General features: G+C 42.0%; 1 protein-coding gene across 3 annotated transcripts in view; it reads left to right on the forward strand.

The window, feature by feature from the left end:
* Nucleotides 1–22,988, forward strand: part of LOC23687751 (gamma-glutamyltranspeptidase 1) — a 698,533-nt gene that overhangs the window by 272,505 nt on the left and 403,040 nt on the right. For all 3 annotated transcript variants that reach the window (XM_021851045.1, XM_021851035.1, XM_021851054.1), the window contains exon 4: nt 21,729–21,790. In XM_021851045.1, coding sequence (XP_021706737.1) covers nt 21,729–21,790 — 62 coding nt within the window. The remainder of the gene's footprint in view (nt 1–21,728; nt 21,791–22,988) is intronic.

The raw sequence follows: 22,988 nt of genomic DNA on the forward strand, positions 1-22,988 counted from the left end.
TGAAGACAGTTTTTTTGAAAAAAATAAAAAAAACTTTCAATCCTTCAATATGATGATCGCCAAGCAGCTTTAAGATGTAAAGTCCTTAACTCTAATCAAAAATGGTATTATTCAATGCTATGTTAAAATTTTGGTTTCGAGAAGTTTAGAGAAATGAAATGTCGAGCAACAATAATCCATATTTTCTAACGAGCAAGCGGTTTTTTTTTTCTTTAAAGGCTAGTTTTTTTTGGCTTCAAGAAGGTAGAATTTCACATTGATCTTGAACCTTGATTGAGATTGGGTTGAATACCTACGTCATCTTGGAAATATAACAGGAAAAAAATAGATTTTTGAATACGTTTACTATTTTTCCATAAAAGTGACATTTGGTAGCATGGAAAGTTGATCAATCAACTTTAGACGACTTTTAGGTTTTGGTAGAGGTAGATCTGTATGAAAGTGCGCCACTTTAATCAGTTCACTAATATTATCGAAACAAACACTGTAAACTTATCTAAATCCTTTACGAATTTTATCTCTCATGAGAAGGGGCCATGGCCCCCCTCAAGTCTGACGGCTATTTACGCCCATGTAAATTGGTCAGATGAAGTTAAGTATCTAGGGCTCATGCTAGATAAGAATTTAACTTTCAAAAATCACATTGAGGGCATTCAAGCCAAATGTAATAAATATGTAAAATGTCTCTATCCCCTTATTAATAGAAAATCAAAACTTTGTCTTAAGAACAAGCTGTTGATATTCAAACAAATTTTCAGGCCAGCCATGTTGTATGCTGTACCAATATGGACTAGCTGTTGTAATACCAGGAAGAAAGCTCTGCAGAGAATTCAAAATAAAATTTTGAAAATGATTCTGAGGCTTCCTCCCTGGTATAGTACCAATGAGTTACATAGAATATCCAATGTTGAAACATTGGAACAAATGTCAAATACAATCATTAATAATTTCAGGCAAAAATCGTTACAATCTTCTATTGCCACGATTAATGCGTTATATGTTTAGGTTAAGTTAGGTTAAGTATATTAAAAACGTTTTTTTTTCTCTTATAAGCAGGTGAAATCAACTCACCTGTAAAAAAAACTGAACTGCTACGGCAAATGAAATGTAATATGTTGTTAACAAAATGTTAATTAAATCTTAAATTTGTTTTACCAAATTAGGATGATAGTGTTGTCAAATAACACAGAACACCTAGATATAAGAAATGAATGTAATGTTTGGAATGATACTAATAAAAAAATTAAAAAAAAAAAAAAAAAAAAAAGAGGAATAGAGAAAGAGATTTTTTCGTGACGTCACCATTTACTCTTCTAAGGAGACTTCAATGTGACGGTGCTCAAACGTTAAAGTCAGTTTTGCAGCTACTCTTGTTATTCGAGTGCTTTTTAATTGTTTTTTTTCCAACCACCATGATCATCAAGTCATTCCATGTAGAAAAGCTCCAACGAGCGAATTTTCACAGTAATATTGTAAGTTTTTAGCGTTTACATTTACACGACAAACACATGTCAAACGTACAAATTAAAATTCAAACTGCGAAAAGAAACCACGTGCTCCGGTGGGGATCGAACCCACGCCCAGGGTTGCCACTACATTTTGGAAAATGTCTGGCAAATACAAAATAAAAAATCTGGCAAAATCTTGCAGACACCATTCTGCAGGATTGGTAGTAGATCCAAATTTCGACCCTAACCAAAAAATAACATAACTTAGAAAATTGAATTAAAATTCATCCTTGTTCCCCTCCATTCAAATTTCCAGTATAAAAAGCACTGAAACTAAAGCTGATGCTTTCTAAATGCTTCAAGCTGTATTAGAAAACTTGTATAACTTTATATGGCACGGCAAAATTATGATAATCGCATATGCAAAATTATGTTTTAATTATCGATTTTTAGTTGTTTTATACAATTCTTCAGCTGTGGTATCATTCAATGCCACATTGATCTTCATCGTTACTCTCACTCTCTTTGCATTATTGCAGAAAACTGATTCACTTTTCGGAACATGTTTTTATGCTGTAGGATCATGCTTAATGAACAAGCAATATAATGAATATCTTTAATTTTACGAAATTATTTGCGCAATAGAGGATCGATGAAGAGAAATCGATCATGTCAGATGGAAGGAGCAGTAGCAGTGTTGAATTATGTTTCATATATATTTTACGCAACGAGTGTAAATTTATTTGATAGATGAAATTCGTACGTTTGTTAATATTTATAGCAAGAAAAATAAATCCGTGAGAAATGTTTACCTGGCGCTTGCCCAAACGATTTGAAAATCAGCCAGTTGAAAAAAAATTGCGCTAATAGAGTTGATCTGGGCATAGTCCGCTTAGTACAAGTATGAATTAAACAATATGGAAGGCATGTTTTAAAGTTTTCCAAGTTTATCCAGCTAAGACATATCATAATATAATATGAGGCTATCAAAGTATATTCAATTACTGATTTTATTGTTTGAACTGCTAACTGTCAATTTCTGGTTGAGTATTTTGTGAACTGTCTATCCGAAAAATGCAAATGGATCCCAAAATATAATCGTATAGTAGTAAAAGTCACTGAGCTAAACAAAAATAGAAGATACTACGAATATTTCCGCTTCTTGTGATTTCTACTACTGAATGTGTTTTTTTTTTTATTTTGTGAACTGTCTATCCGAAAAATGCAAATGGATCCCAAAATATAATCGTATAGTAGTAAAAGTCACTGAGCTAAACAAAAATAGAAGACACTACGAATATTTCCGCTTCTTGTGATTTCTACTACTGAATGTGTTTTTTTTTATCGGCGCCAATGTTAATAAGAATAATTTTTTCGACAGTGTAGACATAAAAGTCTTGCTGAAATTGAAAATGTCTTGCAAAATAAGCAGTTTGTCTAGTTGTCTTTTTCTTCATCAAAAGTCTGGCAGTGCCAGATTAATCTTGCATAATGGCAACCCGGCCCACGACTCCCTATTCGCTAGATGGGCGCTTCAACCTACAAGCTCCGGAGCCCCTAGAGACCCCGATGCCCGGTGGCGAACTGGATTCGATTACCCCAAAGCACATGGTATCATCACTTCGCAGTCCTTCGCACCTCCTTCACGCTCGTTCAAATCTACTCAAAAGTGAGTAACTCCAGCACTCAAGAAAACACCCTCTGGAATATGTGACACGTGCAGTTGCACATACCTGGTTCGATTTTTCTCAGGCCATAGATAACCATATATCAATACACAGTGTATGTATGTAACGTAGCTACTGTCACGAAGATCTTTATGACTTACAGAAGTGCCCGGTATACAAAAGACGCATTCGAAATGAGAGTTGCTCAATTGTGAAGCGCTCCATGAAGACGTATGCAAAAATGTTGAAATCTTCAAATCCGCTTGCAAAAGAGTCTTCATCAGCCATCCCAGTTGGTAACTCTTTTCAAGAGTTGTCTTCCGATGAAGCGAACGACGACGAAATCGATGGGGGTGATTCTTCGGAGGTACACGCACCCGGTAAAAGGAAGTCACCATCTTCTCCGGGACTGCGCCGTAAGGTATTTAAATCGTCCCTCAAATGTTTGCCTAACTCCAAAAAAGGTGGGTAGTCTGTCATGTCTCATTGGGAAAAGGTTTGAGTGACCAACCACTTCCCTTGTCGAAAAGTTCCTAAAATTGCGCTGTGCAAGCTTCCAAGAAGCATGACAATAATCGCAAACGAGAGCTGTGGTTTACTCGTATCATAAGCAATAACCAAGAGACTATTCTTCGACTACCTCTGTGGGCTTTTGGGCACGTCAGGAGTTAATCATCAATGTTAACTTCCTTTTTCCGATCAGCCTAGATAGCCGCGTAGTGTCGGTAGCGGTTGTTTCAATTGGCTAAGAATTAACACTACGGACTGCCTGTTCCGGTGGTAAAAGTCCACCTAACAGGTGACCCCTAATTCAAGCGGCTTTAAGCTTACCGTGCCTAAGAATGAATAGTTAGGGGGGTCTAAATAAAACCTAACCGCAAACGGAGCCTGTGGAGTACCAGGGCGCCCTCTACAGTATTATGCCCTTCCTGTGCTATCCGGAGCAATGGTGCAGGTGACCTTGTGTTTCTCCGAGATAATCGGCTGCCCTTCTTCAGTCTCAAGCCTGAGGCTAAATAAGGGTGGGATTATTAATACGTTGTAACTTAGTTTAAATTTTCACCTCTATGGTTTCGCATTATGCGTATTACACAGTGGATTCTGTGCATTTCGCCTTTGGCGACTTTTAAAAGATACCGATATGGTTTTTTCGTTGCTGGTCTTTTTCGTTCTGAGATTGCGAAAAGCTTAATCCTGCCTAGTTTGGGTAGTGGCTACGGTTAGGATAGCTTTGTTAGACCAATCTTCAGCATAAAATATCAGCAATGATCAATCTTGTAGACTCATGCAAATGCTACAGCTCAAATGGCGCTAGTTCAAAAACCTTACTTTTGAAAACTTTTATCTAGGTAACCTTGTGGACCCAGTTTTTGCTACTTTCAGAAACATGAAATGGCAAACTCGCGTGCCATGGCTCGTGCATACGTGCTCGTAAATAGCGCTATCGTTGCTACACTCATTTCTGAGTAAACAACCAGAGATGTATGTGCTGTCACGATTGACATTTCTATTGGTGACCTCAATAGGAAAAACGTCTTTCGTTATGTGGTTTATTTACCACATGATGAACCATCCCCAATGGATGATTTCAAACGAGTTGTCGTTCACTGCCTATAAAAAGGCCTTCTGCTGATTGTGGGCAGTGATGCTGATACTCACCACATCATCTGGAGCAGTTCAGCTATCAATTTGAGAAGCTCCAGTCTGATAAAGTGCTTAAGTAGTTCAAATCTTGGATTACTTATTTTAGGGAATCGCCCAACCTTCATGGTATCTGCTAGAGAAGAAGTGTTAGACATAATGCTCTGCTCGAACAGAATCAGTCACAAGTTGACGAATTGGCATGTATCAGATGATGAATCATTATCTGATCATCGCTACATACACTGGAAATTGGTTGTGACCAAATTCCATGGATTCTCTCCGTCCATTGGAAATCCTAGTAGGGGGACGGACATCGCCATCATATCGGACCCATACCGAGTACCCGCCGGCAACGGCAACTGGGTCGTTGATGGATCCGGAAAAATGGCGGCGATATGGACGACGGGTAAATACCCCGTCCAGGAGTTGGTGTCTACTACCTACGAGGGCTTTGTGATCGCCAAGGTAAACGGGGTCCTCTTTTGTAGCTGCTATGCGCCTCCGAGTTGGTCGACCGAGCGGTTCACGCAGATGCTGGACTGCAAGACGACCGTGTTGACAGGGCGAAGGCCAGTAGTAATAGCGGATGACTTCAATGCCTGGGCCGTGGAATGGGGAAGCCGTATCACGAACCAGCGAGGTCAATTCCTGCTAGAGGCACTGGCCGTGCTAGATGTCGATCTGGCTAATGTTGGTACCAAAAGTACCTTCAGCCGAAACGGAGCGGAGTCGATTATCGACGTTACCTTTTGTAGTCCTGGCCTAACGAGTAGTTCGAACTGGAGGGTAGACAATGCCTACACTCACAGCGACCACCTGGCGGTTCGATACTGTGACTACAACAACAGCAGGCAGCGCGTAGAGGAAGCGGCTAGGTCACGGCCAAGCCCTCGTAGGTGGAAGACATCGTACTTCAATGACGAAGTACTTAGGGAGGCGCTCCGTCGTGAGCGTAACCTACTCGGCCTAAGCGGGGACGAACTGGTAGCGGTGCTTTCGCGTGCGTGCGATGCGACCATGCCCAGGAAAGTCCACCCTAGAAATGGGAGACCACCGACGTACTGGTGGACTCAAGCAATTGCGAACCTGCGCCGTGCCTGCCTACGGGCCAGGAGGCGGATGCAGCGAGCACGTACCGAGCAGGAGCGTGAAGAACGACGGGCGGTGTTCACCGCTGCCAAAGTCGCGCTGAAGTCCGAGATAAGGGCAAGCAAAAAGGCCTGCTTTGAGGGACTCTGTCATAGTGCCAACGCGAACCCGTGGGGTGATGCCTACAGGATCGTTATGGCGAAGACAAGAGGTGCAATTGCTCCTACGGAGCAATCTCCACAGATGCTGCAGGGGATCATCGAGGGGCTCTTTCCGCGCCACAACCCTAGCCCATGGCCTCCTTTTGTAGGACAGCCGGGGATTGGGGCTGGCGATGAGGATAGAGTAACCGATGAGGAACTTGTAGGGATTGCAAAATCCCTAAGCATGGGGAAGGCACCAGGTCCGGACGGAGTTCCAAACCTGGCCCTCAAAGTCGCAATCTTGGAGGCTCCCGGTATGTTCAGATCTGCTATGCAGATATGCCTGGACGAGGGAGTATTTCCAGATGCGTGGAAGAGGCAGAGCCTGGTACTATTGCCAAAGGCGGGGAAACCACCCGGTGACCCGTCGGCGTATAGACCAATATGCTTGATTGACACGGCGGGGAAGGTGCTCGAGAAGATCATCCTCAACAGACTGTTGAGGTACACTGAGAGTGTAAATGGTCTCTCGAGCAACCAGTTCGGCTTCCGGAAAGGGAAGTCCACCGTAGACGCTATTCTGACGGTTAAGAAAACCGCTGAGATAGCACTCCAGCGTAAGAGGAGGGGGATTCGCTACTGCGCAGTAGTGACTCTGGATGTAAGGAACGCATTTAATAGTGCCAGTTGGGCGGCTATTGCCGATGCGCTCCTGCGTCTGGGGATACCCGAGTACCTGTACAAGATTCTCGGAAGTTACTTCCAGAATCGGGTATTAGTCTATGACACAGAGGTGGGTCGGAAGTGCTTTCACATAACCTCAGGAGTCCCGCAAGGTTCCATCCTGGGTCCGGTGTTATGGAATGTCATGTACGATGAGGTGTTGAGATTAAAATTCCCGGCGGGTGTGGTCATCGTTGGCTTTGCCGACGATATTACGCTGGAGGTCTACGGTGAATCGATCGAAGAAGTGGAATTGACTGCAGCCCACTCGATCGCAATTGTGGAGGAGTGGATGAGCTCCAGGAAACTGGAATTGGCTCACCACAAAACTGAGGCGGTTGTTGTCAACAACCGAAAGTCGGTGCAGCAAGCGGTGATCAGTGTAGGCGACTGCACGATCACTTCGAAGCGCTCCGTCAAACACTTGGGGGTGATGATCGACGATAAGCTTACCTTCGGTAGCCACGTCGATTATGCCTGCAAGAGAGCCTCCACAGCTATTGTGGCACTGTCCCGGATGATGTCCAATAGCTCTGCGGTGTACGCCAGCAAGCGAAAGCTTCTGGCCAGTGTCGCCTCGTCCATACTGAGGTATGGTGGCCCGGCTTGGGGCACGGCTTTAAGTACCAAGAGCTACCGTAGCAAGCTAGAGAGTACTTATAGGCTAATGTGCCTGAGGGTTGCGAGCGCGTACCGTACCGTGTCACACGATGCACTCTGCGTCTTCACCGGTATGGTGCCTATTGGTATCCTTATCATGGAAGACATAGAGTGCTTCGAAATGCGCGGCACAAGAGGCATACGCAGGACTGCCAGACTGGCCTCCATGGTCAAATGGCAGCGTGCGTGGGACAGTTCCACCAAGGGAGTGTGGACTCACAGGTTGATTCCGAGGTTAGATATCTGGGTCAATAGGCGCCATGGGGAACTAACATTCCACCTGACACAGGTCCTTTCGGGCCATGGTTGCTTTAGACAGTATCTACACCGTTTCGGTCATGCGGGTTCTCCCGAATGTCCAGTTTGTGCAGGTTTAGAGGAAACGGCGGAACACGTTTTGTTCGTGTGCCCGCGATTCCGCACAATGCGTGACCGCATGTTAGCCACATGCGGTCGGGACACGACTCCGGACAATTTGGTCCAGAGGATGGGTGAAGACGAGTTTGGCTGGAATGCCGTTTCATCGGCTATCACCCACATCGTCTCGGAACTGCAAAGGAGGTGGCGAGTGGACTCAAGGAGTGGCTAGTGCAGACGCTAAACAACAGGTGGTCCAAGGGTTCGCAGTCGGCTACGTAGGTCATACCGGTGCCCTACGGTCGAAATCGACCCTTACAGCGATTAAGTGGCCGCGGGGAGAACATCCTGGTAGCGCTGCTGTCGTAGCGCCGGCCTACTGGGTTGGTACGAGCCTCTGGTTGTTCGGGGCAGGTGGAGGCCCCTTCGTCAGCAATCCCAGCTCGTGCTAGCTGATAGGGCCTGAGCCTTCAGTAGGTCAAATTGCGAAGCCCGCAGTATCAGTTCTTGATACCTGCGGTGCAGCTGGGCGCGGGCGTAGTGGTCGACCCTGCCCGCTTTCAGTGGACAACGGGAGGTGAGGACCACCTGGGAAGCTGGCAAAGCGCCAGCATGCTACCTTGGTGGACCCCCCTAAGCGTGTCATCGATGTTCGTTGCTACATGGCTACGCAGCTTACCTGGAGGATGCGATGTGCAATAGCCCCTCTCCGAAGCAATGCCTTCTTGGTGGTCCCGGAGAGACGAAGGGTTTGACGGCAATGGAAATGGTTTAGTGGGTCGGGGGTGTAGTCCTGTTTACTGCTTGCATGTAGTAAATGGTCCCCAACCCCACACGGCGTCTGTTGAGCAGATTATCCCCCCATTGCTTAGAAAAAAAAAACACTCTAACACTGCGTCAGTTGTCATCAGTCATCATCGTCATCAATCATCTTGTTTTGTAACCAGGGGGCTGACACTATTCTACTCCAACACTCCTCCTTAGTGCAGCTCACTGAGCTTCAACCTATTTCTACCACTACAATGTCTACTCCTCCTATTTAAAAACGCCAGATAAAACTACTGCTTTAAATAGTACAAGCCATTTCTCTTTTCACCCACAGCAATTACAATATTACCATCCATTATACGACAATCTTTCGGACCAAACTGCACATAGAAGCCTTCATCGGTCATTCTGCTCACTTACAACACATTACTTGATAACTCAGGAACGTACAACAGCTCTTTCATCTCTATATCAACGGATTCACCTTTCACGCCACGTCCAACAATTCTTCCTGTTCCACTTCCTCTAGCCAATACGGTTCGTCTATCTGCCAGCGATACCTTTTCAGCACAAGGGTTTCACCAACCTACTGCTGTCGAACTAGTAATGTGCTGTGAACAACCAGTATCGATTATCCATTTTCTTCCATCAGTCACATGTCCACCGACAGCCGCTGTGAAACACACTCCTCGGCCACTAGTGTCACTACTCGGCTCCGGATGTTGCACAACCAACGATTTTTCTTGATCCGGTCGCCTTTGAACTTGGTTTCTTGTCTCCTTCAGCATGACAGGGCAATACCACTGAATATGTCCTTTTTGTCCGCAGTAGTAGCACAATCGAACACTTCTCCTATCTTCTGGTTGCACTGTAGACTTCATCACTTGCTCTTCAACGTTTTCCTGATTCCTGCCTTCGCGTCTTCTACACCACTCATCCATAAGCTTACCCTTCACATATTCCAACTGAGTGTCCTCTTCCGGACGACCTTCAAGGGCGGTGACAAGCGGGTTGTACGATTCTAGTAAACTCGATAATAGAATCGCAACAACCAGATGCTCTTTCAAGGGCTCTTCCATCCTGGTTAAACGATGAACCAACTCCGTTGTCTGCATCAGATGGTCTGACATGTTTCCTCTTTCATCCAGCCGCATCGAACAAAGCCGTCGCAGAACGAGGATTTTGTTCGATAACGACCCTCGCTCGTGATACCCCTTGAGTTTCTCCCACATCTGATTAGCACTTACAGCGTACATAATATGAGTTAACTGGCTATCTTCCAGAGCTAATCCTATCATCGCGCGAGCCTTTTCATCCTTCCTCGCCCATGCTGATGTAATATCCGTAGCCGGTGGTTTGGGATCTTTCACTGTCAACCACAAATCTTCTCTCATTAACATCAGCTCCATCCTGAACCTCCAGGTTGCCCAGTTGGAATACAATACATTTCGACACACCGGAAGAATTCAATTAATCATCTCCGAACACACAACAGTGTCTCTTCAGATCAGACACTTTCTAACAACACTTTCTTCGCGCAATCAGGGCTCATTACCTTTTGGAAACCCAGGCGCAGCGGATACGGTACCCTACGACACCGATCGACCGGACAATATTACCCGTCCCGGAGTTTACGTGATACGGCGAAGAAAGATACAAAGTCGAATCCGTTTTCTTAAACAACATTTATGCTGGCCAACAAACTAGTACGGATTAACAAAAACAATAACAAACAAGAGTTGTCAAAATCATCTGCAATCATGCTTCGTTGTTCTCACACATACACACTCTAACACTGCGTCAGTTGTCATCAGTCATCATCGTCATCAATCATCTTGTTTTGTAACCAGGGGGCTGACACTATTCTACTCCAACATGTTTTTTGTCTCTCCACTATGACCGTTTTCGGGTAGCCATTCCAAGGTGAATGATTGAAAAAAAAAGGTGAATAATTCAATCGCTAATATTTCGCTTGTGTTTTCAACTAATTGAAATCTATTAGCTCTAACAGCAAGAGCACAATCATTCCGTTGCGATACATATAAACAAGTTCAATTTTATGCCGCCTTTACCAAGCAAAAAGTCAAAACCCCGAAAATCGCAAAAATCGTGTTACCACTGTGCTCGAGTCTTTTTGCATTTGGGTTTGGATAAACGTTGGGAGGAAGAAAATTACAGTTTTGAAGAGCCGTGACATTTTTTTTGTTTTGAACGGTCATGGTTTGCTTTGGATTTTGATGGTTGTGTAGGAAAATGTGAATGTCGAGGTGGTAAATGTTTGCGACAGTACATTTCCCAGTACAACCCTGTGAAGGAGAAAATGGGGTCATGACGGACTTTGGTTTCAGGTTGCCCGATTGCGCTGCAGTATCGTTACCCGTTCTGTGGCGTAGTTGGTAAACGCGCCCAGTCCAGCGTATTGGGAGTCGTGGGATCAAAGCCCACTGTAGTAAACGGAGCCATTTTTCACTTTTATGCAGAATCTAAACTTTTCGCTTACGGACTACTCAATCCATCTCGCACTAAATTAACAACGGTCCAACAGTCGCAAAATTCCAATCTAGACTAAAGACCTACTTCCCCATCTCGCACTCCTTCCAGTTCGTTTCTCTGTCATGTATCTGCCGGCAACCTCATCTCGTTCACGAGAATCGGTAGGTTGTGCAGAACAGACTCACACATACAACTATCGTCATTCATTATCATCATCATCATTGATTCCATTTTGGCGCTGTATCAACAATCCTAAGCTCACAAGCACTCTCAATATGATTCAACCAAATATACAGCTCATTCACTACATCCTTTCCCTTGTCTACTCTTTTAGTGTGGATCGTATATTATGCTCAAATTTCAATAATCTTTTTGTTTCCACCCATGACTTGTCGCATGGGAATTATGAAACTTCCATTTGTTTCCACCCGCATCGGGAATTACGAAAATCTCAATACTTTTCATTTCCACCCATGACCTCTCGCATGGGAATTATGAAACTTCCATTTGTTTCCACCCGCATCGGGAATTACGAAAATCTCAATACTTTTCGTTTCCACCCATGACCTCTCGCATGGGAATTATGAAACTTCCATTTGTTTCCTCCCGCATCGGGAATTACGAAAATCTCAATACTTTTCGTTTCCACCCATGACCTCTCGCATGGGAATTATGAAACTTCCATTTTTTCCACCCGCATCGGGAATTACGAAAATTTCAATACTTTTTGTTTCCACCCATGACCTCTCGCATGGGAATTATGAAACTTCCATTTTTTCCACCCGCATCGGGAATTACGAAAATTTCAATACTTTTTGTTTCCACCCATGACCTATCGCATGGGAATTATGAAACTTCCATTTTTCCACCCGCATCGGGAATTACGAAAATTTCAATACTTTTTGTTTCCACCCATGACCTCTCGCATGGGAATTATGAAACTTCCATTCGAATCTATTCCGTTTTTTCTTTCGCACTCCTTCCAGTTCGTTTCTCTGCCATGTATCTGCCGGCAACCTCATCTCGTTCACGAGAATCGGTAGGTTGTGCAGAACAGACTCACACATACAACTATCGTCATTCATTATCATCATCATCATTGATTCCATTTTGGCGCTGTATCAACAATCCTAAGCTCACAAGCACTCTCAATATGATTCAATCAAATATACAGCTCATTCACTACATCCTTTCCCTTGTCTACTCTTTTAGTGTGGATCGTATATTATGCTTAAATTTCAATAATCTTTTTGTTTCCTCCCATGACTTGTCGCATGGGAATTATGAAACTTCCATTTTTTCCACCCGCATAGGGAATTACGAAAATTTCAATACTTTTCGTTTCCACCCATGACCTCTGGCATGGGAATTATGAAACTTCCATTTTTTCCACCCGCATCGGGAATTACGAAAATTTCAATACTTTTTGTTTCCACCCATGACCTCTCGCATGGGAATTATGAAACTTCCATTTTTTCCACCCGCATTGGGAATTACGAAAATTTCAATACTTTTTGTTTCCACCCATGACCTCTCGCATGGGAATTATGAAACTTCCGTTTGTTTCCACCCGCATCGGGAATTACGAAAATCTCAATACTTTTTGTTTCCACCCATGACCTCTCGCATGGGAATTATGAAACTTCCATTTTTTCCACCCGCATCGGGAATTACGAAAATTTCAATACTTTTTGTTTCCACCCATGACCTCTCGCATGGGAATTATGAAACTTCAATTTTTTCCACCCGCATCGGGAATTACGAAAATCTCAATACTTTTTGTTTCCACTCATGATTTTTCGCATGGGAATTATGAAACAGATATACTTACTGATTAAAATATTTAATCACTCATCCTACCGACCGTGCCATGTAGCAAACGGAGCTATTTTTCACTTTTATGCAGAATCTAAACTTTTCGCTTACGGACTACTCAATCCATCTCGCGCTAAATTAACAACGGTCCAACAGTCGCAAAATTCCAATCTAGACTAAAGACCTACTTCCCCATCTTCAAGACGAATGCCAACGTTCGAATCTATTCCGTTTACTCTTTCGCACTCCTTCCAGTTCGTTTATCTGCCATGTATCTGCCGGCAACCTCATCTCGTTCACGAGAATCGGTAGGTTGTGCAGAACAGACTCACACATACAACTATCGTCATTCATTATCATCATCATCATTGATTCCATTTTGGCGCTGTTTCAACAATCCTATGCGCAGCTCACAAGCACTCTCAATATGATTCAATCAAATATACAGCTCATTCACTACATCCTTTCCCTTGTCTACTCTTTTAGTGTGGATCGTATATTATGCTCAAATTTCAATAATCTTTTTGTTTCCACCCATGACTTGTCATATGGGAATTATGAAACTTCCATTTTTTCCACCCGCATCGGGAATTACGAAAATCTCAATACTTTTCGTTTCCACCCATGACCTCTCGCATGGGAATTATGAAACTTCCATTTTTTCCACCCGCATCGGAAATTACGAAAATTTCAATACTTGTCGTTTCCACCCATGACCTCTCGCATGGGAATTATGAAACTTCCATTTTTCCACCCGCATCGGGAATTACGAAAATTTCAATACTTTTTGTTTCCACCTATGACCTCACGCATGGGAATTATGAAACTTCCATTTTTTCCACCCGCATCGGGAATTACGAAAATTTCAATACTTTTCGTTTCCACCCATGACCTCTCGCATGGGAATTATGAAACTTCCATTTTTCCACCCGCATCGGGAATTACGAAAATTTCAATACTTTTCGTTTCCACCCATGACCTCTCGCATGGGAATTATGAAACTTCCATTTTTCCACCCGCATCGGGAATTACGAAAATTTCAATACTTTTTGTTTCCACCTATGACCTCACGCATGGGAATTATGAAACTTCCATTTTTTCCACCCGCATCGGGAATTACGAAAATCTCAATACTTTTCGTTTCCACCCATGACCTCTCGCATGGGAATTATGAAACTTCCATTTTTTCCACCCGCATCGGAAATTACGAAAATTTCAATACTTTTCGTTTCCACCCATGACCTCTCGCATGGGAATTATGAAACTTCCATTTTTCCACCCGCATCGGGAATTACGAAAATTTCAATACTTTTTGTTTCCACCTATGACCTCACGCATGGGAATTATGAAACTTCCATTTTTTCCACCCGCATCGGGAATTACGAAAATCTCAATACTTTTCGTTTCCACCCATGACCTCTCGCATGGGAATTATGAAACTTCCATTTTTTCCACCCGCATCGGAAATTACGAAAATCTCAATACTTTTCGTTTCCACCCATGACCTCTCGCATGGGAATTATGAAACTTCCATTTTTTCCACCCGCATCGGGAATTACGAAAATTTCAATACTTTTTGTTTCCACCTATGACCTCACGCATGGGAATTATGAAACTTCCATTTGTTTCCACCCGCATCGGGAATTACGAAAATCTCAATACTTTTTGTTTCCATCCATGACCTCTCGCATGGGAATTATGAAACTTCCATTTGTTTCCACCCGCATCGGGAATTACGAAAATCTCAATACTTTTTGTTTCCACCCATGACCTCTCGCATGGGAATTATGAAACTTCCATTTTTTCCACCCGCATCGGGAATTACGAAAATTTCAATACTTTTTGTTTCCACCTATGACCTCTCGCATGGGAATTATGAAACTTCCATTTTTTCCACCCGTATCGGGAATTACGAAAATCTCAATACTTTTTGTTTCCACCCATGATTTTTCGCATGGGAATTATGAAACACATATACTTACTGATTAAAATATTTAATTACTCATCCTACCGACCGTGCCATGTAGTAAACGGAGCTATTTTTCACTTTTATGCAGAATCTTAACTTTTCGTTTACGGACTACTCAATCCATCTCGCGCTAAATTAACAACGGTCCAACAGTCGCAAAATTCCAATCTAGACTAAAGACCTACTTCCCCATCTCCAAGACGAATGCCAACGTTCGAATCTATTCCGTTTTCTCTTTCGCACTCCTTCCAGTTCGTTTCTCTGTCAAAGAGGTCTCCAAGGAAACTGCCACGAATACCAACGCATGATCAATCTTACACAAGTCGATTTCCTCAGAATGAAAACGTATCGATGTTTGATTGACGTCATTGAGCTTTCGATCAACGTCAGTCCAACAAGGAAGTGAATGTTTTGCAGCAATTCTGTTTATATTTGCATTCTCACAGCAAACAAAAGCAATGTTTTGACAGTTCTCACAGCAAACAAAGAAAATTTTGTCAACATTGCACTACTACGCAGGGAACCTCATCTCGTTCACGAGAATCGGTAGGTTGTGCAGAACAGACTCACACATACAACTATCGTCATTCATTATCATTATCATCATTGATTCCATTTTGGCGCTGTTTCAACAATCCTATGGGCAGCTCACAAGCACTCTCAATATGATTCAATCAAATATACAGCTCATTCACTACACCCACCAGAACGATTCTATTATTTTTCACAATTTCACATCTCAATTTGTCCAAATTGACTTTTGTGTCTACGACCTTTAGGTATTTTCAAAACACCGTCGGCTGGTTAAGCCGTAATGGACATGACAACCCTGGTTGAGTAAAATTGAGTGGCAATCTCTCTATCGCAAAAGGGGTCGATATGACGAGATACGACCACGTCGAAAGCCGGACCCATACTAACCATCGCATTGAGCCAACGTTGGTTTATGAGTAGTGTGGCACAAACAAGGCAACAGTGCTAAAAATAAAATCTCTCGCTGTTGTCTTAGGAGAGTTGAATTGGACATCTCAGAGAGCCGAAGGAGATGTAGGGTTGTGAAGGAGAAAATGGGTTCTTGACGGACTTTGGTTTCAGGGTGGCCGATTGCGCTGCAGAATCGTTACCCGTTCTGTGGCGTAGTTGGTTAACGCGCCCAGTATAGCGTATTGGGAGTCGTGGGATCGAAGCCCACCAGAACGATTCTATTATGTTTCACAATTTTACATCTCAATTCGTTCAAATTTACTTTTGTGTCTACGACCTTCAGGTATTTTCAAAACACCGACTGGTTAAGCCGTAATAGACATGACAACCCTAGTTGACATCAAGGATGTTGACTACGCTAGAAGTCGTCCCTTGTCATGGGCCTGAAATTGATTGATTATCAGCTGATATATTGACTTCGCAGCACTAAACCGTAATCGCACCTGCTCATGTGATGCGAAGTTTTCTGGATGCGAAGCTAATGTCAAAGTCGAAACAATGGGACGGCGGCTGTGACGACTTCGGGCGGCTTCCACAGTTGTAAATAAGCGGCTAAATTGACCTCTTACACACTAAGTCATTATTGACGAACTTCAATGAAATGTTATGCATCTTGTGAAATTAATATTTCTGACGTCGAAATTTCACTGAAAACTGTTTTATTTTGATCAATTATGATGTGCATTACTCTAATTTGGCAAGGAGTATTGATAATCTTTGTAAAGTCTCATTTATTTTGCTGCATGTGGTGTTAGAAATCAAGAGAGTTTTTAGACTTTGTTCTGAGCGATTTTCTCTCACTGTGTAAATAAGTTCGCAGCTCCAAACAGAGCTGCGATCGCATTCTGGATTTAACCAAAAAATACAATATCGTCGTGCAAAGGTTACCGTTCACATTTTTTGCCCATGTCGGTACTTAGCGTATTAATCATTAGATTCAATTGTTCAGTTAGAAAATTAAAATCAGAGGGAGACATATTACTTAAAGTGGGTACATTATCTGATGATTTTCCGATAGAATTTTCGGTAGGCGAAGAGGTAGAGTAGAAGTTTCCTGTGGCGGCATGGGGATTTCCATTTGATTTGAAACAATTACACGCTAAGATCAGTTTACCCATAAATAGGTAATTGATTTACCCATTTATGAGTTTTTCTTATTAAACCCATATCTATCTATCTATCTATCTATATAAATAAAAATGGAATGGTGTTTGTATGTCACGAAATGGCTCACGAACGGGTCAACGGATTTGAATGATTCTACCTCCATTTTGTTCGTCAAGGGTTCCGACGTGTTTGTGTGTATAGAAATCCCAGGATATTCACCGGGAAAGTTGAACAAACGTGTGTGAACGGAACTGTCATTTTGTATGGAACGATCAATAGCGTTTTTCAACAGCCTACTTGATGGCAAGACGAAGTTTGCCGGGACCACTAGTATAGCATATATTTGTATAACTGTTAAATTTAAATTTATCAAAATAATAATTGATATGAACAAAGCAAGGAAAAATAAAGTACTCAATTTCCGATACTTTTGATCATAATCGTTTACCCGTTTATGGGTATTGGGAGTCTACCTATTTATGGGTAAATCCCACTTTACCCATAAAATGAGTATGTGCACTTTTCGTCGATATTTGTGTAGACTGTTCTTAGCGTGTAGAACGGTTACTCATAAGTATGAAAAGGGGAGAAGTTCATCTGCTACGCTATCGGCATAGGATTTTCCTCTGGTAAATAAATTCGAAATTAAAAGATTCAAACGGCTACCCGACGGAATAAAATTAGTTTGTGAATGAACATGAATGCAATCTTCTAGATGGGTATGATTCTTTTTCATAATGATTACTTGGACTGGGAAAAATCCAAGTAAATCATTTATTCCATTTTTGATTTCGTCAGGTGACTTATGGACCAATGCACGAGTTTACTATTTGACGTTTGAGCGGTGCCGTGTTATTTATGTGACCATGGCAACGAATCAATTCGGCACCGCTCAAACGTCAAATTAGTGAACTCGTGCATTGGTCTATAGTAACTTGAGAGACCTTTAAAGACGACTTTGAACAAAGGTTTGACGTCATAAGTAAAACATTTGTGCTTCTTCTCTTCAAGATGTTTGAGAAGAAGTTCGCGATCTTTAAGAGTTTCCGGCAAAACGCGACAGTCTCATTTCTTTGCGATTTGGAAGGAAATCTTGATTCCCCTAATGGAGTTCAAGATCTCCTGGCTAAATCTCCCAAATTCGGAACAACTGACCACGATAGGCGGCACTCTTTGCTTCCTCACTTGAATCAAAGAGCCTGAGCTAGAGACTGCTTCGATTTGGAAGGAAGTTGTGAATTCAGAGATTCACCTTTTCTTTTGTTTGTAGTTGCAACCAGGGAGTGAAATTATCGGTCACGGCGATAATCATAAGCCTATCGCTCAAGCAGATTTTCCGGAGAAAAGAGACGTGCGATAATATCCTACCCGTCCAGCACTGCGAGAGTGTGCTCTCACGAGATCTGCAGCAGCAAATTTATATTATCACCAGCAACGAAAAGTTGGCTTCCTTCTTTTCTACTCTTGTTTCGTCGTTTTGAGTGTCCTTCGCTTCCACATGTAGCTTTTATATACCAAATTTCTCTCCCCATTCGTTCAGCTGGTGTGGTCGAGTGATTATGATGCACGCGCGTTTTGAAAACGTTTTTGCTCATGGGCATGGGTTCAAACCCCGTCGGCGGCAAACATTTTTATTATTTCTCTTGTGATAATTATCGCGATAAGTTTAGAGCCGATAAAGTTGGATCAGTGCATATGATCGGATCTATCTTGGCTTTTCGTCAGTAAAATGATCAACAATTATGGCAGATCACGAAATCTGTTTCTCGCAGATAAAGGCGGCAACTAATTGTCGGGTTGCTTGAAAAATGCCTATTTTCGTCTCATTTCCGCGATAATTTCATTCACTGGTTGCAACCATGTTTAGTGAATAAACGAAAGAAGAGACAATTTACACCGTCTTCAGCTCATAGACTGCACAGACTATACGATCACTAACATTAGACAACGGACAACACGAAACATTCAGTAGCCCAGCGATGAATTTTTCGTTTGTCGAAAAGTTTTCACTGACTGGAGCGGGAATCGAACCCACACCCCGTAGCACAATACGCCTCGACGACTGACGGCGCTAACCGCAAGGCCACGAAGCCCACTAGAAAGAAAACGTGTTCTTCGAGAGTTTTTTTTCCCAAGACGGTGTTCAAGAAGGATTACCACAGCTAGCTTTCGCCAACGGGTTGAGACTGCGAAATGCTGTATTCGAGGTAATCGAGTTCAGTTCGCCTTTGTGCGTCTGGGTCTTTCAAGGGGCTGCGCAGCTTTTAGGTTGAAGCGTCCATCTAGCGATTAGGGAGTCGTGGGTTCGATCCCCACCGGAGCACGTGGTTTCTTTTCGCAGTTTCAATTTCAATTTGTACATTTGACACGTGTTTCGTCGTGTACATGTAAATTTCAATGGTCTGGCCTATCCTCGATGTCTCCCTCTTCAGAGGCACGAAGGGCTCTTCCACTGACCTACGATCAATTAGATCTATATCGTCCGAAAAGCCAAGGAGCATGTGCGACCTTGTGATAATAGTGCCATTTCTCTATACGCCAGATGGATCAAGGTCGGTCACTCTACTGGACAGTATTTTGCAACCATCAGCAACATGTTGCGAATACAGTGAAGATTCGCTCGTTTGGGTCCGCTAGATGGGATGAATTGGGTGTTCTCTGGACGGAATAACACCGAACTAAAGAGCAGTCGAATGTCAAAAGTCAATGTCTTTATGTCTTTATGACCACACATATTAATTTTAAATAAAATCAGTACAGCATGTGTTTGTAAAATTGTATCTAATTTGATTGATTTTATTATGATTAAAAATCATATTTGGGTATTTTTTTTCCAGAATTTCCCTCAAAATCAAATACCCATTTATGGGTTTTAATTCTTAATGCATATCAAGAAAGCTGTCCGACAAAAACTGTTAGGTCGAGCAGAGATGTTTCTTGGTGGAACAACCATCTTGAAAAGCTTAAGAAAACTGCACGGAGGGAGTTCAACCGTGCCAAACGCTCTACTGATTGGAGCCTATACCTAAAGGCTCTGACAGACTACAACAAGGAAATAAGGCTAGCTAAGCGGGAATCATGGGTCCTCATGTATGAAAGCATTGAGACTCCCGTAGCTGCCAGACTTCATAAAACTCTATCGAAAGACCACTCCAATGGTCTGAGAACTCTCCGAAAGACTGACGATTCGCTCACTGTGGATCCCACAGAAACACTGAGTGAAATGCTGAGGACTCACTTCCCTGATTCAATCCCCGAAGCGAGCGTGAACGCTAATGGCGACAGACATGGCGTCTCTGGTCAACAAGAGCTCCTGTCATGGGACTCAAGTACCAAAAGAAACGCATTGAAGGTTGTTAAAGAAGCCTTTACGCGTGCAAGGGTGGAAAGGGCAGTGAGATCCTTTGAGCCATTTAAATCTGCTGGCATGGATGGAATTTCCCCAGCGCTTATCCTCCCATGATAGAGATTTTTAAGGCCAGTTTACTCTTAAGACATATTCCAGATGACTGGCGTCAAGTTCAAGTTGTCTTTATCCCGAAGGCGGGAAAAATAAGACAAAACCAATCCCAAAGCATACAGACCGATAAGTCTGTCGTCGGTGATGCTTAAAATAATGGAAAAGGTCTTAGGAGAGTTCATAAATTCAAAATTTATAAAAGCAAATACCTTTCCAAATACCATCGCTTAGAAAAGTGGAAAATCTACTATCTCTGCACTGCACATGCTAGTCAACAAGATCGGAAAAACTTTTCATGCAAAGGAAATCGCCATCGTGGCATTTCTTGACATTGAAGGTGCATTCGATAACGCTTCCTATTCGTCTATAGTGTCAGTAATGCATAGGAGAAAATTTGACCCATGCATTGCTACCTGGGTACATGCTATGCTCGGGATCTCGTCTTTCCCAGCAGCCTTGCAGTTCTTCAGCTCGCTGATAGCCTTTTTAGACTCTCCTATGGTCGGTGGGTCCACAGCTTGAACGTCATCATTAATGCTAATCCTGTTCCTCGCATTTTCACCGTTCAACAATCGCTGAAAGTGCTCCTTCCTTTCGGCTGGTTAGTAGTTAAAATATGTTATAATTTAAACAAAAATGTAACTCATTATGCTTCAAATCAAACAAAAATAAGACGCATTTTGTAATTTTCCATAACTTAATTATAACAAAATTTGTTATAAGCAGGTCTCCTCAATTTTTTCATAACAAATTGTGTTACAAATATGTTGAAAATTGAAACAAATTTGAAAAATACTTTGTTATTATAACTGATTTTGTATTAATTATGTTATAATCTCCTCCATCAACTCAATGTGTATCCACAGACAAACATACGTAACACTGACGAAATTTCCATCGACCATTTAACAATCATTTCAAATTTGCTATGTTATAAATCTAACAACCAGAGGCGCATTGTTTTTCTTCACGTATGACGTTTCACACTATCGCCATCTGCCGGTGTTGTACGAAACACCTCTTCGTGCAAAATGCTCACCAGATGATGGTAGTGTAAACTGGGCGATGGATTTTGAAGAAATTTGTTCTATGTGTTATGTCTGTTTGTCTGTGGTGTATCTAACAAAAATAGAGCAAAATTTGTTGATTGTAACAAATTTTGATATAATTGTGCTGCAATTTTGTTGTAATCCACTGGTCGGGATGACATTAGCTACGCACCTACCAAAGTTTACACCACATGAGCAGGCGCGATTACGGTTTGGTGCTGCGAAGTCAATAACATCCTACTTTGTGCATGGAGCGTTTAATCTTGAATTAAACTTGAAATTACAATGCGTTGATTGATATTTTTTTCGTTTAATTTAATCAGAAATGTTTTCTTTGATCTATTATTTGCAGAGATATCCTTCAAAAAAATGGGACCGTAGTGGATGCAGCACTAGCCACAATGTTTTGTGCAGGTAAATTTATAAATGATCATGTTCCTATGCCCCATTGCGCGTCAAATCCTATTCCGAGACCCTCTCAAATTTTAATTAAAATTTGTGGATATGTAGACCTTGACTAAGCATTATAAGCCACTTTGCATATTGCTCCTTGCATTGAAAATTTTCGTTTTTGTTTTTTTCTTATTACATTAGTATCATTCCAAACATTGCATTCATTTTTTATATCTAGGTGTTCTGTGTTAGACAACACTATCATCCTAATTTGGTAAAACAAATTCAAGATTTTATTAACATTTTGTTAACAACATATTACATTTAATTTGCCATAGCAGTTCAGATTTTTTACAGGTAAGTTGAGTTCACCTGCTTATAAGAGAAAAAAAAAACGCTTTCAATTTACTCAACCTAAATATATAACACATTAATCGTGGCAATAGAACGTGGCAATGTAACGATTTTTGTCTGAAATTTTAAATTATTTTATTTGACATTTGTTCCAATGTTTCAACATTGGATATTCTATGTAACTCATTGGTACTATACCAGGGAGGAAGGTTCAGAATCATTTTCAAAATTTTATTTTGAATCCTCTGCAGATTTGTTTTCTTAGTATTACAACAGCTAGTCTATATTAGTACAGCATACAACATGCCTGGCCTGAAAATTTGTTTGAATATCATAAACTTTTTGTTCTTAAGACAAAGTTTTCATTTTCTATTAATAAGGGGATAGAGACATTTTACATATTTGTTACATTTGGCTTGAATGCCCTCAATGTGATTTTTAAAAGTTAAATTTGTGATGGAATTACAACCAAACAGGGAAACGATAATAATTAGCAATTATGCTTGTCGGCTACGCAATTTTTACAATGGCTTATTTATTTTATAGGCAAATAAATAAGCCATTGTAAAAATTAAGACTGCGTCAGTTAGCGTTGAGCATCCGAAGTAATCGGTCGTTCTACCGCAGATATTGCGAGCGGGTATTTTTTCCCGATTTTCGTTCTACACCCGAGAGCGCTAGCGCTACGCCTCCCGGTGGAATAGTTTTTTTTTTCTCAACCGAGTGAAGTGACAAAAACGCGAAATTTTTCGCGGGTTACCACGCTCATAACACCAGGGGCGCATACAAGTGAAGAAGAGTATTCCCGATTACGTGCGCGGGTGGATGACCAAGCGTCTCCTCCCGCATAGTGCAAGTGCTGGGA

This window comes from Aedes aegypti, chromosome 1 (genome assembly GCF_002204515.2).
Source record: "Aedes aegypti strain LVP_AGWG chromosome 1, AaegL5.0 Primary Assembly, whole genome shotgun sequence".
NCBI lineage: Eukaryota > Metazoa > Arthropoda > Insecta > Diptera > Culicidae > Aedes > Aedes aegypti.